Raw genomic sequence first — 16,331 nt, 5'->3', positions numbered from 1 at the left:
CCGCTAGCCCCCAGCCTGGCCCAGTCCTTCAGCCTGCTAGCGCCGCTAGCCCCCAGCCTGGCCCAGTCCTTCAGCCTGCTAGCGCCGCTAGCCCCCAGCCTGGCTCAGTCCCTCAGCCTGCTAGCGCCGCTAGCCCCCAGCCTGGCTCAGTCCCTCAGCCTGCTAGCGCCGCTAGCCCCCAGCCTCTCCCTGATCCCCAACCTGCTAGCGCCGCCAGCCTCCAGCCTGGCCCCCCCGATCCCTTGCCCCTTAGGGCCACTAGTCCCCTTGCTCTGTTGACGGACGGACCGGCTTCAGCCCCGCCGGTGGCCCGGCCGACCCCTGCTCCCCGTATTCTGTTGGCGGACGGACCGGCTTCAGTCCCGCCGGTGGTCCGGCCGACCCCTGCTCCCCGTGTTCTGTTGGCGGACGGACCGGCTTCAGCCCCGCCGGTGGTCCGGCCGACCCCTGCTCCCCGTGTTCTGTTGGCGGACGGACCGGCTTCAGCCCCGCCGGTGGTCCGGCCGACCCCTGCTCCCCGTGTTCTGTTGGCGGACGGACCGGCTTCAGCCCCGCCGGTGGTCCGGCCGACCCCTGCTCCCCGTGTTCTGTTGGCGGACGGACCGGCTTCAGCCCCGCCGGTGGTCCGGCCGACCCCTGCTCCCCGTGTTCTGTTGGCGGACGGACCGGCTTCAGCCCCGCCGGTGGTCCGGCCGACCCCTGTTCCCCGTGTCCTGTTGGCGGACGGACCGGCTTTAGCCCCGCCGGTGGTCCGGCCGACCCCTGCTCCTCGTGTTCTGTTGGCGGACGGACCGGCTTCAGTCCCGCCGGTGGTCCGGCCGACCCCTGCTCCTCGTGTTCTGTTGGCGGACGGACCGGCTTCAGCCCCGCCGGTGGTCCGGCCGACCCCTGCTCCTCGTGTTCTGTTGGCGGGTGGACCAGCAGCCCCATCCCTGACTCCCCCCGCTGCTGTCACGCTGCCAGCCCCTAGCCTTGCTCCCCGGCCTCTGGAGAGGTCGTCTCGCCCCCTAGCCCGCCCTTCGGGCCGCCCGCCCGAACTCTCTGGCTTGTCTCGCCTGGCTCCCCGGCCTCTGGAGAGGTCGCCGCGCCCGGCTCCCCGGCCGCCACGCCCGGCTCCCCGCCCGGCTCCCCGGCCTCTGGAGAGGTCGCCGCGCCCGGCTCCCCGGCCGCCACGCCCGGCTCCCCGGCCGCCACGCCCGGCTCCCCGGCCGGCTCCCCGGCCTCTGGAGAGGTCGCCGCGCCCGGCTCCCCGGCCTCTGGAGAGGTCATTTTGTCCCTTAGCCCAGCCCTCGGGCCGCCCGGCGGACCCTCCTGGCTCCCCTGGTCCGCCCTCTGGCTCCCCTGGTCCGCCCTCGGGCCGCCCACCGAGCTCCCCTGGTCCGCCGGACCCTCCTGGCTCCCCTGGTCCGCCGGACCCTCCTGGCTCCCCTGGTCCGCCGGACCCTCCTGGCTCCCCTGGTCCGCCCTCGGGCCGCCCGCCGGACCCTCCTGGCTCCCCTGGTCCGCCCTCGGGCCGCCCGCCGGACCCTCCTGGCTCCCCTGGTCCGCCCTCGGGCCGCCCTGGTCCGCCCTCGGGCCGCCCGCCGGACCCTCCTGGCTCCCCTGGTCCGCCCTCGGGCCGCCCGCCGGACCCTCCTGGCTCCCCTGGTCCGCCCTCGGGCTCCCCTGGTCCGCCCTCGGGCCGCCCGCCGGACCCTCCTGGCTCCCCTGGTCCGCCCTCGGGCTCCCCTGGTCCGCCCTCGGGCCGCCCGCCGGACCCTCCTGGCTCCCCTGGTCCGCCCTCTGGCTCCCCTGGTCCGCCCTCGGGCCGCCCGCCGGACCCTCCTGGCTCCCCTGGTCCGCCGGACCCTCCTGGCTCCCCTGGTCCGCCCTCGGGCCGCCCGCCGGACCCTCCTGGCTCCCCTGGTCCGCCGGACCCTCCTGGCTCCCCTGGTCCGCCGGACCCTCCTGGCTCCCCTGGTCCGCCGGACCCTCCTGGCTCCCCTGGTCCGCCGGACCCTCCTGGCTTCCCTGGTCCGCCCTCGGGCCGCCCGCCGGGCTTCCCTGGTCCGCCCTCGGGCCGCCCGCCGGGCTCCCCTGGTCCGCCCTCGGGCCGCCCGCCGGACCCCCCTGGCTTCCCTGGTCCGCCCTCTGGCTCCCCTGGTCCGCCCGCCGGGCCCCCCTGGCCCGCCCTCGGGCCGCCCGCCGGACCCCCCTGGCTTCCCTGGTCCGCCCTCTGGCTCCCCTGGTCCGCCCTCGGGCCGCCCGCCGGACCCTCCTGGCTCCCCTGGTCTGCCCTCGGGCTCCCCTGTCCCGCCGGACCCTCCTGGCTCCCCTGGTCTGCCCTCGGGCTCCCCTGTCCCGCCGGACCCTCCTGGCTCTCCTGCTCTGCATTCGACTTGCCCCCCTGAACTTCCTGGCTCCCCCTGTCCGCCCTCGGGCTGCCTGTCGGACCAACCCTGCTCCTCTGAACTTCCTGGCTCCCCCTGTCCGCCCTCGGGCTGCCCGTCGGACCAACCTGACCCCCCTGAACCCCTTGGTCCCTCTGTTTCGCCCTCGGGACGTCCGCCCGGACCCCTTGGTCCCTCTGTTCCGCCCTCGGGACGCCCGCCCGAACCCCTTGGTCCCTCTGTTCCGCCCTCGGGACGTCCGCCCGAACCCCTTGGTCCCTCTGTTCCGCCCTCGGGACGTCCGCCCGAACCCCTTGGTCCCCCTGTTCCGCCCGAACCCCTTGGTCCCCCTGTTCCGCCCGAACCCCTTGGTCCCTCTGTTCCGCCCTCGGGACGTCCGCCCGAACCCCCTGGTTCCCCAGCTCCGCCCTCTGGCACCCCGTCTGAACCCCCTGGTCCCCCAGCTCCGCCCTCTGGCACCCTGTCTGAACCCCCTGGTCCCCCAGCGCTACCCTCTGGCACCCTGTCTAGCCCTGAGCTTCCAGTTCTGCCCTGCCTGTTCCCCTAACTCTTCCCTGTCCTGAAGCCCTCCCTGTATTCCCAGTTTGGTTTTGGACCCTGGACCCCCATCAGCCGGACCCCAGTACGACATCTTCCCCCCGCGTTCGCCTGCCGAACCCCCTGTCCTACAGGAAGGCCGCCGGGAGGCGTCCATTGAGGAGGGGGCCCTGTTGTGGTGGCAGCCCGGCTGACGGTGAGTGTCCTGGTTTTTCCTCCTTTTTATCAGTTTTCTGCTTTTTCCCTTGGTTTCCTGTTCTCTGCCCGCCTCTCTGTGTTTTCTCCCCGTGTGCTCTCTCTCCCTCTGCTCCTGAGCCCAGCCAACTACCTGCACCTGCAACCCATCATCCACCTCGTCAGCCTGCCACACCTGCCAGTAATCAACCTCATCCCAGCCTGTATTTCAACCCCGGTTCTCCACACCATCCTTGCTTGATCGTCGTTGCTCCATACCTGGTGCCACTCCTGTGTTCAGGCTTCCTCGTTTCTTGTTTTTTCAAACTTACCCTGTGCCTTGTCTTTGTCTCCCCCTAACCTTGTCTCTCTGTTTGTTTCCCTCCCAGGTACACTCACCCTCGTCCTCCGCTCGGCTGGGCTCATCCACTGGCCCACTCCCCTTCGGACCTCCCTCTCGGCGTCCTCCCTGTTCCCCTGCCTCTCCTCGCTTCCTTGGCCCGTGTTCCCCGGCTCCCTGGCCCCCGTTCTCCTTGGTTCCCCGTGCCAGTACTTCCCCGACGTCCAACTCTCCCTCCACTCCAGTCCCTCTCACCCTTTTTTCCCCCAATAAACCTCCTTCCCTCTGAACGCTGCATTTGGGTCCTCTCTGTCCACACACCACACCCCCGTAACAGTAATTGAACATTTAGTGGTGTTCCCTACAGAATCCCTCTTTATACTGAAACTCGCAAATTAAAGCAAATATCGTGGAAACTTGAGAGGAATTGGCGTTCCACCAAACTGGAAAATTCTCGTTTAATTTGGCAAGATAGTCTTAAAACTTATAGGAAGGCCCTCCGTAATGCCAGAGCAGCGTACTACTCGTCATTAATAGAGCTTCTTTAATGATAAAATTCTAACTATTAGAAACAAAATTCACCAAGACCTGCCCTCAACTGGCACCAACTTATCTCTAAACTCAGGAACCTTAGAAACAGCTGTAGAACCAGATATATGTTTAGACTGTTTTGCTTCCCTCAATCTTTACCAACTAACTTCAATTATTTCTTCATCTAAACCATCAACCTGCCTCTTAGACCCCATCCCGACTAGGTTGCTTAAAGATGTTTTACCCTTAGTCAGCACTTATATACTAGATATAATCAATCTATCTTTATCAACAGGCTATTTACCACAGTACTTTAAAGTAGCTGTAATTAAACCTCTTCTGAAAAAGGCCAAACTTGATCCAGATGTTTTAGCCAACTATAGCCCTATATCTAACCTTCCATTTCTCTCTAAGGTTCTGGAGAAAGCAGTTGCTAAACAGCTGTGTGACTTTCTACAGAGCAATAGTTTATTTGAGGATTTTCAGTCAGGATTTAGAGCTCATCATAGCACAGAGACAGCACTGGTGAAAATTACTAACGACCTCCTTATTGCATCAGACAAAGGACTTGTCTCTGTACTGGTTTTATTAGATCTCAGTGCTGCATTTGATACCATTGACCATCAGATCCTATTGCAGAGACTGGAATATTTCATTGGCATTAAAGGAACCGCTCTAAGCTGGTTTAAGTCCTATTTATCAGATCGATTTCAGTTTGTACATGTTAACGATGAGTCCTCCATGCATGCCAAAGTTAGTCATGGAGTTCCACAAGGATCTGTCCTCGGACCAATCCTCTTCACTTATATATGCTTCTTTAGGCAATATTATCAGGAAATATTCCATAAACTTTCATTGTTATGCAGATGATACTCAGTTATATCTATCGATCAAACCAGATGAAACTCATCAGTTAGCTAAACTTCAAATGTGCCTTCAGGATGTTAAAACCTGGATGACCTGTAATTTTCTAATGTTAAACTCAGATAAAACTGAAGTTATTGTTCTGGGGCCTAAGCACCTCCGTGACGCATTATCTAAAGATATAGTTTCCCTTGATGGCATCGCCCTGGCCTCCAGCACCACTGTGAGGAATCTTGGAGTTATCTTTGATCAGGACATGTCGTTTAAGTCTCACATTAAGCAAATTTCAAGGACCGCCTTTTTTCACCTACGTAATATTGCGAAAATCAGGAACATCCTGTCTAAAAATGATGCAGAAGAACTAGTCCATGCATTTATTACTTCTAGGCTGGATTACTGCAATTCCTTATTATCAGGCTGCTCGAAAAAGTCCATTAAGACTCCAGAATGCTGCAGCACATGTTCTGACAGGAACCAGGAAAAGAGATCACATTTCTCCTGTCTTAGCTTCTCTGCATTGGCTTCCAGTAAAATCCAGAATAGAATTTAAAATCATTCTTCTTACCAACAAAGCTCTTAATGGTCAGGCACCATCTTATCTTAAAGAGCTCATAGTACCTTACTACCCCACCAGAGCACTGCGCTCCCAGAATGCAGGGTTACTTGTGGTTCCTAGAGTCTCCAAAAGTAGACTAGGAGCCAGAGCGTTCAGCTATCAAGCTCCTCTCCTGTGGAACCAGGTTCCAGTTTGGGTTCAGGAGGCAGACACCATCTCCACATTTAAGAGTAGGCTTAAGACTTTCCTCTTTGATAAAGCTTATAGTTAGGGCTGGCTCAGGTGAGTCCTGAACCATCCCTTAGTTATGCTGCTATAGGCCTAGACTGCCGGGGGATTTCCCATGATGCACTGAGCTCCTCTCTCCTCTACTTTCTCTCCCTCTGTATGCAACCTCATCCCATTATTGCATGTTACTAACACAACTTCTCCCCTTTCCGGTAGTCTTGTGCTTTCTCGTCTCTCCTCTCTCCTCCTATCACTTCCTGCAGGTTTTCTGGCTCTGGAGCTGTGGAGTCTGGATCTGTGGTTGCGGGTCACCTGCTGCCCCCGTGTTCCTGCTCGACACCCTCTGCTGCAACAACTATTGTTACTAGTCCTATTGTTACTATTGTAATTATAATCATTAACATTATGACTGTTACCATTAACACTATTATAAATATCTGTACCATTTTTCATTTAGTCTATAGTAACATCACCTTTACTGTCTGTACCTCTGTGTGTGGATATTGTATAGGCTGCCGCTGCCCCTCTCTCTCTCTCTCTCTCTCTCTCTCTCTCTCACCCCAACCGGTCGAGGCAGATGGCCGCCCACCCTGAGCCATGGTTCTGCTCGAACTTTCTGCCTCTTAAAAGGAAGTTTTTCCTTGCCTCTGTCTCCTAGTGCTGCTCTTGGTGGGAACTGTTGGGCTTCTGATCATCACAGAGTACGGTCTAGACCTGCTCGTTTATGAAAAGCGCTGTGAGATAACTGTTGTTGTGATTTAGTGTTATATAAATAAAATTGAATTGAATTGAATCTCCTCACTGCAAGAAAAACAACTCTTGATTGAAGAGTCTGAAATAGCTGTTCTGTACAGAGCACTCCCATGAGGCCCATAAGGACCTTGCCACAACAGCCAGTAGATATCAAAACGACCTCTCTGTAAACCAGGCACCACTGACACAAAGTGTTGTAATTGGGGCGGGATTGAGGTTACCTCTGTTTTGCCTGTGCTCAGACAGGACCTCCGGGTCTCCTCGTCCGGTGCCCATTCTGTCGCCTAGGAAACAAAAACAAGAAAAAGGCCAGGCATGACAAAGAGGCCGAAAAGCAGTCACTGAGTCCAGAACAGTTATGCAACAACTGACTGTTGCTAATACTGTAGGCACGCACGAAAGATGCATGAAAAGACTTTAACCTCATTGCAGTTTGTTTATTGTGGAAACATAGTGACCAGCTTGCCAGCCTTGCTTATTCAGGGGTACCCAACAAAGCTGCTGAAGGGCTGTGGACGGCATTACGGGGCGGCTGTGGCTCAGGAGGTGGAGCGGGTTGGCCGTTAATCGGAACGTCGGCGGTTCAATCCCTGGCTCCCCCTGGTTGCGTGTCGAGGTGTCCTTGGGCAAGATACTGAACCCCGATTTGCCCCTGGCGGCTGTTCCGCCAGTGTATGAATGAGTGTGAATGCTAGTTTCCGTTTGAGCACTTAGGCTCAGTGTATGAATGTGTATAACTGGTGAATGCAGATGTAGTGTAAAAGTGCTTTGAGTGGTCGAAAAGACTAGAAAGGTGCTATACAAATATGGAGCATTTACATTAGCATGTAAATGGCTTTCTCTCTATGTAGAAATAAATACAGAAATAAGTAAATGCTCAATAAATAAATAAGCATCCAATTAAATACACAAAAAAATAAAGTAAATAAATAAATGTAGGTAGTAATTAAATTATACAAGGAGACATAAATGTATATATTTTAATTAGCGCCTTTACTTATTCACCTTTGTAATAATTACCTTATTTATTTATTATCCGTTATAATTTTTACTTTATTTATTAATTACTTATTTTTTAAATGTATTTATTTATGTGTGTGTTTTAATATTTTTGTTTTTGTGTATTTAATTGGATGCTTATTTATTTATTGAGCATTTATTTATTTCTGTATTTATTTCTGACTGTGTCAGGATCGGTCCTCCATAGCTTGGTGGGAGAGTTATCAAGCACGTAAAGTTTGGTTCAGATGTGAGCATGTACATGAAGTTACAACAACCTCCGTGACGCATTATCTAAAGATATAGTTTCCCTGGATGGCATCGCCTTGGCCTCCAGCACCACTGTGAGGAATCTTGGAGTTATCTTTGATCAGGACATGTCGTTTAAGTCCCACATTAAGCAAATTTCAAGGACCGCCTTTTTTCACCTACGTAATATTGCGAAAATCAGGAACATCCTGTCTAAAAATGATGCAGAAAAACTAGTCCATGCATTTGTTACTTCTAGGCTGGATTACTGCAATTCCTTATTATCAGGCTGCTCGAAAAAGTCCATTAAGACTCTTCAGCTGATCCAGAATGCTGCAGCACGTGTTCTGACAGGAACCAGGAAAAGAGATCACATTTCTCCTGTTTTAGCTTCTTTGCATTGGCTTCCAGTAAAATCCAGAATAGAATTTAAAATCATTCTTCTTACCTACAAAGCTCTTAATGGTCAGGCACCATCTTATCTTAAAGAGCTCATAGTACCTTACTACCCCACCAGAGCACTGCGCTCCCAGAATGCAGGGTTACTTGTGGTTCCTAGAGTCTCCAAAAGTAGACTAGGAGCCAGAGCGTTCAGCTATCAAGCTCCTCTCCTGTGGAACCAGGTTCCAGTTTGGGTTCAGGAGGCAGACACCATCTCCACATTTAAGAGTAGGCTTAAGACTTTCCTCTTTGATAAAGCTTATAGTTAGGGCTGGCTCAGGTAGTCCTGAACCATCCCTTAGTTATGCTGCTATAGGCCTAGACTGCCGGGGGATTTCCCATGATGCACTGAGCTCCTCTCTCCTCTACTTTCTCTCCCTCTGTATGCAACCTTATCCCATTATTGCATGTTACTAACACAACTTCTCCCCTTTCTGGTAGTCTTGTGCTTTCTCGTCCCTCTCCTCTCTCCTCCTATCACTTCCTGCAGGTTTTCTGGCTCTGGAGCTGTGGAGTCTGGATCTGTGGCTGCGGGTCGCCTGCTGCCCCCGTGTTCCTGCTCGACACCCTCTACTGCAACGACTATTGTTGCTAGTCTTATTGTTATTATAATCATTAACATTACGATGGTTACCATTAACACTATTATAAATATCTGTACCATTTTTCATTTAGTTTATAGCAACATTACCTTCGCTGTCTGTACCTCTGTGTGTATATTGTGTAGGCTGCCTCCCTCCCCTCTCTCTCTCTCCTTACATCCCTCTCTCTCTCTCTCTCTCTCTCTTTCTCTCTCTCTCTCTCTTTCACTCTCTTTCTCTCTCTCTTTCTCTCTCTCTCTCTCTCTCACCCCAACCGGTCGAGGCAGATGGCCGCCCACCCTGAGCCATGGTTCTGCTCGAGGTTTCTGCCTCTTAAAAGGAAGTTTTTCCTTGCCTCTGTCGCCTAGTGCTTGCTCTTGGTGGGAACTGTTGGGCTTCTGTAAATATCATCACAGAGTACGGTCTAGACCTGCTCTTTTATGAAAAGCGCTGTGAGATAACTGTTGTTGTGATTTGGCGCTATATAAATAAAATTGAATTGAATTGAATTGAATTGAATTGAATTGAACAACTTCCTGTGTCATGGCAAAGAGTTGATCTTTGACGCCACGCCACGGACACGTCCATTGACGAAAACTCGCAAATAGCACAACTTTTCATCTTCAATGCCTTTAGAAGGAACAGCAGAAATTTGAGGTCGGTCGGACTAAATCCCTAGGAGGAGTTCGTTAAAGTACGAAGTGTGTAAATCATCCAAAATTTGACGTAAAATTCAAAATGGCCGACTTCCTGTTGGGTTTAGGCTATGACTTTTTTGTGCGTCTTGATATGATACATGTCCTTTGCCTTGCTAGGGAAAAAAAGAAGCTGGTATATGAGTGTCGCATCTTCATCTATTCAGTGCCGATCTGACGAGGAGACGCCAGAACTTTGATCCTGTCAAGGGCAAGCTCTGTCAATCCAATATGAAGTACTTTCTCCGGTTGTACGCTGTGTGTTATTGTTGATGGCAAACAGGAGTGTTTCAGCTGCCACAAAGACGCTGAAGCTGCCTTCAGGTCCACTTCAACTTCTCCAGTCTCAAGTTACCTGATGAGGTGAGGCCCCCCCTTTATAATAAGTTACAGCACGGCTGTAATGTTTCTTGAGCTGTTGTTGACACTCTTCTTGTGTTATAGTTAGATGTTGTTAGATGCAACATATGATCGCTCTCAGTTGTTTGTTTACATCTTGCTGTCGCAAGCTGATGCGTCATGCTTTTCCTTTTTTCCCCATTGTGAGGGACCAGGCAGTTAAGCATGAGGAGTCAAGAGGGAAATTTAAAGAAAAAGGGTTTTATTTACCAAAAAATCCTTACAACAAAAGATAAAAGTTTTGGGCCCATAAAAGAGGTCAAATAAACAAACAATAACTAAAGCTGTGAACAAAAGAGACTCAAAAATACAACTGACCTACTATACAACAAACAAAGGGGACTTATATATTGGCTGATCAGACCAGTTTTGACACACAGGGGAAGACTAACAACAACAAAACTTATGTAAAAACATATTCCACAAGAAATGTACATTTACTTAACCTTAACTCAAAAATACTCAAATATAATGTAAATCTAATCCCCAAAATATTTAAGGAGAGAATATAGCCACCCCCCAGACATAGCAAGCAGTGGTAGTGTCCAATTAGGCCACCTCTCCTATAAAGCTGCTCCTGCTCCGAGCACCAACCCTTTAAGCCAGCAGACTTCCTGGATCTCTCCTGGGTGTGGCATCTAACACTGGTAAGCGCTCTTCATCTGGTTGTGAGGCCACGGCTGTGGCCACCACACCCATCCACTTGTGTGGCGGAGCCTCCTAGCATATGATTACTACTGCCCCCCTACCGATTTAGTTTAAATGCTGCCTGTGAGGTATCTCCTTTCTTTGCGTTACACTCCTTTATTTCATATTAATGCAAATTGAGCCTTGAACTTAATAGATGTTCTTTACCCGCATAGTTTTGTTTACTCACAGAAATACTCCGGAATATGGTGTCTGGGGTTGCTGGGTCTTTCTTGAAGGGTGCTGTTGTTTTGTGTTTATTTTTGTATGTGGGTTTATGTTTTGTGTGCTTTTGTTTTACTGTAGTAAATTAATCTTGCATCTAACTACTTTTAAACTTATGTTCAAGCAGTGAAAGTAGTAACACTACCGGTGATGATGCTAAAGAATTAAATTGTGCATTTAAATATTAGGAGTCTTAACCCTAAAATTTACTTATTTTGTGCATGGGTTGTATTACATAAACCTAACATCATCACTCTTTCTGAAACATGGCTTAACAGTAATATATCAGATACTGAAATTAATCTTCCAATTTATACCTTACATAGTGTAGTGAACAATGGTGTGGATTTGTGCATATTACATTGAATAAATTTGGAGCTACCATTGGCATCTCCCTGAACCTGGCCCCCCCACACATGTGTCCGTGGCAAATTACCTTATTCTTTGTTTTATTACCACATCAAAGGGATACTCCTTGTCTCACCTAAGTGTGACATAATCCAGGACAGCCGAACTTTCAATGTAAAAGGGACTGCAGTCTCCAAAGACTCAAAGAATTTAATTAAGTTTAATTTAATCTTTAGTTACCTGATTAAGTTTGCCTCTATTTGAGTAGTTACGTATGCTAACTGTTGTTGCTATCCGTTGTTGATATTAGTGCTGAAAAGAAAGTTACTTGTGCAGTGTTTTTATTTTCAGCAAGACACTCCTTCATCTAATGTAATCCAAGCTTTCCTCATGTAGCCTGAGCTCCCCCAAGTGGACGAAGTAAGTATTACATGCCCTTGTCGGAAATGCCGTTAAATGTATAAATATCCTGAACAATAATGTGACAATTGTTTCCTGTTACCAGACGCCTAGGACAGTACAACCGTTCGACCATTGAGGTTCGATTGTGGAAAATATTTGATTATAATACGTGCAAATAGATTAAGTTTAGAAATGCAGTCCCTTGGGAAACCTGAGACGCCCCCTGGGGAACCACGCCCCAGGCAACAAAAGAGTGACACGCGACCTCTCGCTCTCTTCTCTTCTCTGTTGGCTCTTCCACTCTGCTCTGCTCGCTGGACGCTTCTGCACGCGTGTGGCGTGCCTCGCCAGGCAACGCCCAGACTTGGCCAGCGAAACAGGCCTTTTGTTCGCCTGAAGCTACACACCTGAAGTGCCGAGACATCGATCTGCCTTCAGTTTGTTTTATTTTCTTTATTTCTTTTGTTTGTTAAAGTTATCAGTCGTTTAAGTTACACTGGACTAATTCAGGAACGACCAAGTTCCATTTTAAGCCTTTTTCGTCGAGCCAACTTCACCGAGGTCAGACCAAGCCACGTGGTCTCGCCAGCTACAACGAAGGAAACCTGAAAACAGCCGAATTGCCAGACGGAGGAGGCGTTTTCAATCCGACACGGAGAACCCCGGAGAATCCCTAGCAAAAAGCCAGGATCGGGCAGCTAGCGTGGGACCCGTGCAACAGGCCAAAAGCAGGCTGTCGACAAGCAGTAAGACTTAACACACGTTCTGTGATCAGATGTCCATTTTAACTCCTAAAATCACAGCATTAGTTTACTTTCATTAGCTCTTCTATGCCGTATGAGTCAAATGCTTCCCACAACCGAACCTCCAGGCTCATTGTTCAGCAAATTTTTATGTTCCCTGTATCCAACCATCTTTTTATCACCTTAGTTAGAGAATAAATTCACTGTAATATAGTCAAGAGCTGTGTGTGTTGCCCATTTCTAGTTCCTGCCAAGAGAATTGACCCTTTAGATATGAGATTTGATTTAAGATAATTGAGCGATTAACTAACTGATCACTAGTAATTGTGTAATTATTCAAAACTACCTAGAGGTCTGGAGACTCTAGGATTATAACAACTCCGGTGGTGCCCTTTACGAGGAAATTTTGATTTTATGAATCTTAAAAATTCATAATTGGGTATCAATTCTCATAAATTTATTAAAATGCATAACTAAAAATTTTTAGGTCTGCTACAATAGATCTGATAGGTGCGCCAGAGGTGGAGGTGTGGCTATATAGGTTTCCTCTGAGATCATATCTGAGTTAACCATACCCACAGTCGAGCCGCTACATTTTGAATGTGTTTTTGTTAAGGTAATTTTTCATTAAAAATTTATAATTATCTGGGGCATATATAGACCACCCTCTTTGCCAGCTGAAACCTTTGATCGCCTGTTATCCACTAACAACTCAATCTCCTGTAAAAATTAAATAATCTTGTTTAGGGATTTCAATAAAAACTGGTTAGATAAATCATCTGATAATGTAAAAAATTTACTTAGTAGTTCAAATCTCACACAGCTAATTAAGGAGGCTACTCGAATCACCCCTACAACTCAAGCCCTGCTTGACTGGATACTCGGTTCACACCCAGTTAGATTCCTAAGGGCAGGTGTTATAGTTATTGTTGTTATAACTATAGTTGTATAGTTTAGTGATCAGATACCAACTTATAGCTAATGTACAAGACGCCTGGGATTTCTTCTATACTGAGTTTATGGATGTTTTGGACAAACATGCTCCTTCGAAGGCTTATGGTCAATGGTAAACATCTCCCTTGGATTGACCCTAAACTTATTAGCCGCTTTAGGCAGAGGGACAAAGCATGGTCAATATTCCGCCGTACAAGGCTTAATGCTGAATGGGAAGTATATAGGCAGCTGAGAAATATGAGTAAGACTAAAACCTGTAATGCAAAATTTAACTAAGGATAGCCTCAGTAGTGATTTTAAGAATCCAAAACAATTCTGGAAGAAAATTAAAACTATTATCAATACATCAGATAAACATCCTATTATATATGATACATACCTATTATAATACGAGTTGCTAATACAATACTACATGACTTCCTATCTAGTGCTGTTTGTTCTACCTTAATACCCAAATCTGATCAGAGTACTGGCTTTTTTAATAATATTTTTCTCAGTCAGTTATTTTTCTTAGGAAAATTCAACCAGATGGAGTTCAGAATGCCATTAATGAATTAAAAGTGATGTTGGACTTGATGGTTTAGAAATAAGTTTGATTTGAGCATGGAACAGTTCATCTTTATACAAGAGAACTTGATGATTCTTCGTGAAAGTACGCTGCACATTAGTTTTTCAGCCAAAGACTGGAATTACTTCAGAAACAAAGTCTGTAAAGATTTGAGTGCTTCAAAAGGAGTCTATACCACACATTGGTGCAGGTCTGTGCCAGGAGAGCTCTATCGTGTAGAGACAGACCTTGAAGTCTATGATCCAGAATCCTATATCGTTTTTAGATCATGCAAGGATGGGGACCCCAGAGCTACAAAAAGGCTACCCCATCCCGTCTAAAGAGTGGGAGATGTGGTTCAGCACCGGCTTTGTGGTCCAGTGGGGTGAATGGGATAGAACCTTTGAAGTCTTCTCGCACATTGATATAACTATTCAGATGGTATAAACCTTATGTTAGCTAAGTAGGGATCAAATGAAAACTTTTTCTTCCTGAGGAAGAGGAAGATGAACAACAAACAATACAACAATAGATAGGGAGTCACCGCAAAGACCTCCATGACGGGGCTAACATTGACATTGTTCTAATTAAAATGTTTTGTACAGGTACAAGGACATGTGGCGGCTGTGGCTTAGGAGATAGAGCAGGTTTGCCGTTAATCAGAAGGTCGGCGGTTCAATCCTGGCTCCCCCGGGCTGTCCTTGGGCAAGATACTGAACCCCAAATTTCCCCTGGCGGCTGTTCCGCCAGTGAATGAATGTGAGTGAATGGAGATGTAGTGTAAAAGCGCTTTGAGAGGTCAAAAAGACTAGAAAGGTGCTATACAAATACGGAGCATTTACATGTGCAGCAGGTGAGGGTCTATCAAGCATCCCTAAATATTTTCCATTATTCCAGGAAGATGTCACCGATAACTCATGAGTGGATGACTACGGCAAAGAACTGGGGAAAAGAAATTTAACATTTCTCATTCCTGAAGAAAAAGCAGAAGAGGACAAGAGAAGGGTCAAGCCATTTAAGGGTGCCTGTTTGGACACTCTGAACTGTTGTGACAAGGACACATCTCCTAACACTACTACTAGCGGTATTATACAGGTAACTGTAGGTTATTTATACGATATACTGCAGCAAAAAGCTAAACAAACGTGTGTATTGCTCTTAGACAGATGAATGGTGCAGAAAACAACCTCACACCTGCATTGACACGCTGCCCTTCTTTTATATCAAAGGGCATAAGGGGGAAATTACACAAAAGCTTTTTAACAAAAATTTCACTGATGCTCAAAAGTACGTCCTATGTGGTCTTCGGTTGGTGCCAAAATGAGAATGCAGTATTCAAGACATTGCAGCAGGTGCTCCAAACATTTGGCTGAGGAATCCTTTTCTCATTGCTTCACTTGAAGCAATGAGAAGGTGGCTGGCTGACGTACTGCAGACGTATTGCGGTAAGTGTGTCGACTCATTTGCTTGTGTGTTGGTACCATGTTGTGCTGCTCTCACTAAATAACAGTTACATTTGTTAGATTACAGCGGCCAACTGTCTGCTAAACACTTATTCTTTACAGTAATTTTGCCTAAGCACTCACAGTTCTTTCCATCTTTTAGTGCCTGCTGTTCAATCTCATAGTTGTTCTAAAGTTTTGGTAGCTGACGCTACAGTACTTTAGCTTAGCCGTTAGCGACTTTAGCTTAGCAGCTAGCGATGGCTTCTCCTTCTCCCTCTCTCTCTCCTGCCAGCGGCCATAGTTAAGTGCATCCCTGGGGCCAGAGCGGGCGACATTGAGTCTTATTTGAAACTGCTGGCTAAGGATAAACGTAAATACAGTAAGATTGTTATTCACGTCGGCGGTAATGACTCCCGGTTACGCCAATCGGAGGTCACTAAGATTAATGTTGAGTCGGTGTGTACATATGCAAAAACAATGTCGGACACCGTAGTTTTATCTGGACCTCTGCCAAATCTGACCAGTGATGACATGTATAGCCGCATGTCGTCATTCCGCCGCTGGTTGTCGAGGTGGTGTCCAGCAAACGATGTGGGCTTTGTTGATCATTGGCAGACTTTCTGGGGAAGACCTGGTCTGATCCGGAGAGACGGCATCCATCCCACTTGGGAAGGAGCAGCTCTCATTTCTAGAAATCTGGCCAAGTTTATTAGTGGACCAAATCCATGACAACCCAGAGTTGAGACCAGGAGGCAGAGTCGCAGTCTAACACACTTCTCTGCCCTTCTTTTTCAGCAGTTACCCACCCAAAACCCTACGCAGAGTCGCAGTCTAACACACTTCTCTGCTCCTCCATTTCAGGAGTTACTTAGTGAAAATCCTATAGTGATGGTGTCTGCCCCCCGACCATCGAAATTATTTAAAAAGCTGTGCATAAAAACCTCATAAAAATTAAAACCACAAGAGCAATAGTGCAAACGAATAGGAGAGTTAAATGTGGACTCTTAAACATCAGATCTCTCTCTTCTAAAGGTGTACTAGTAAATGAAACTTGATTTATTTTGTCTTACTGAAACCTGGCTGGGTGATGGAGAATATGTTAGCCTAAATGAATCCACCCCTCCCAGTCATATTAATACTCACATTCCTCGAGGCACAGGCCGAGGAGGTGGAGTTGCAGCTATCTTCCACTCTAGCCTACTAATCAGCTCTAAACCTAAACTATAACTCATTTGAAAGTCTT

The 16,331-nt window shown here is 48.6% G+C and overlaps 1 protein-coding gene across 7 annotated transcripts in view; it reads right to left on the bottom strand.

Annotated features, from left to right (window-relative positions):
* Nucleotides 1-16,331, bottom strand: part of LOC119899909 (semaphorin-5B-like) — a 149,617-nt gene that overhangs the window by 95,656 nt on the left and 37,630 nt on the right. For all 7 annotated transcript variants that reach the window (XM_038714740.1, XM_038714742.1, XM_038714741.1 and 4 more), the window contains exon 4: nt 6,595-6,657. In XM_038714740.1, coding sequence (XP_038570668.1) covers nt 6,595-6,657 — 63 coding nt within the window. The remainder of the gene's footprint in view (nt 1-6,594; nt 6,658-16,331) is intronic.

This window comes from Micropterus salmoides, unplaced genomic scaffold, assembly GCF_014851395.1.
Source record: "Micropterus salmoides isolate LMB-PRFRI ecotype aquatic unplaced genomic scaffold, ASM1485139v1 Ms_hic_scaffold_12, whole genome shotgun sequence".
Lineage (NCBI taxonomy): Eukaryota > Metazoa > Chordata > Actinopteri > Centrarchiformes > Centrarchidae > Micropterus > Micropterus salmoides.
This window is presented reverse-complemented; position numbering and strand designations above follow the sequence as displayed.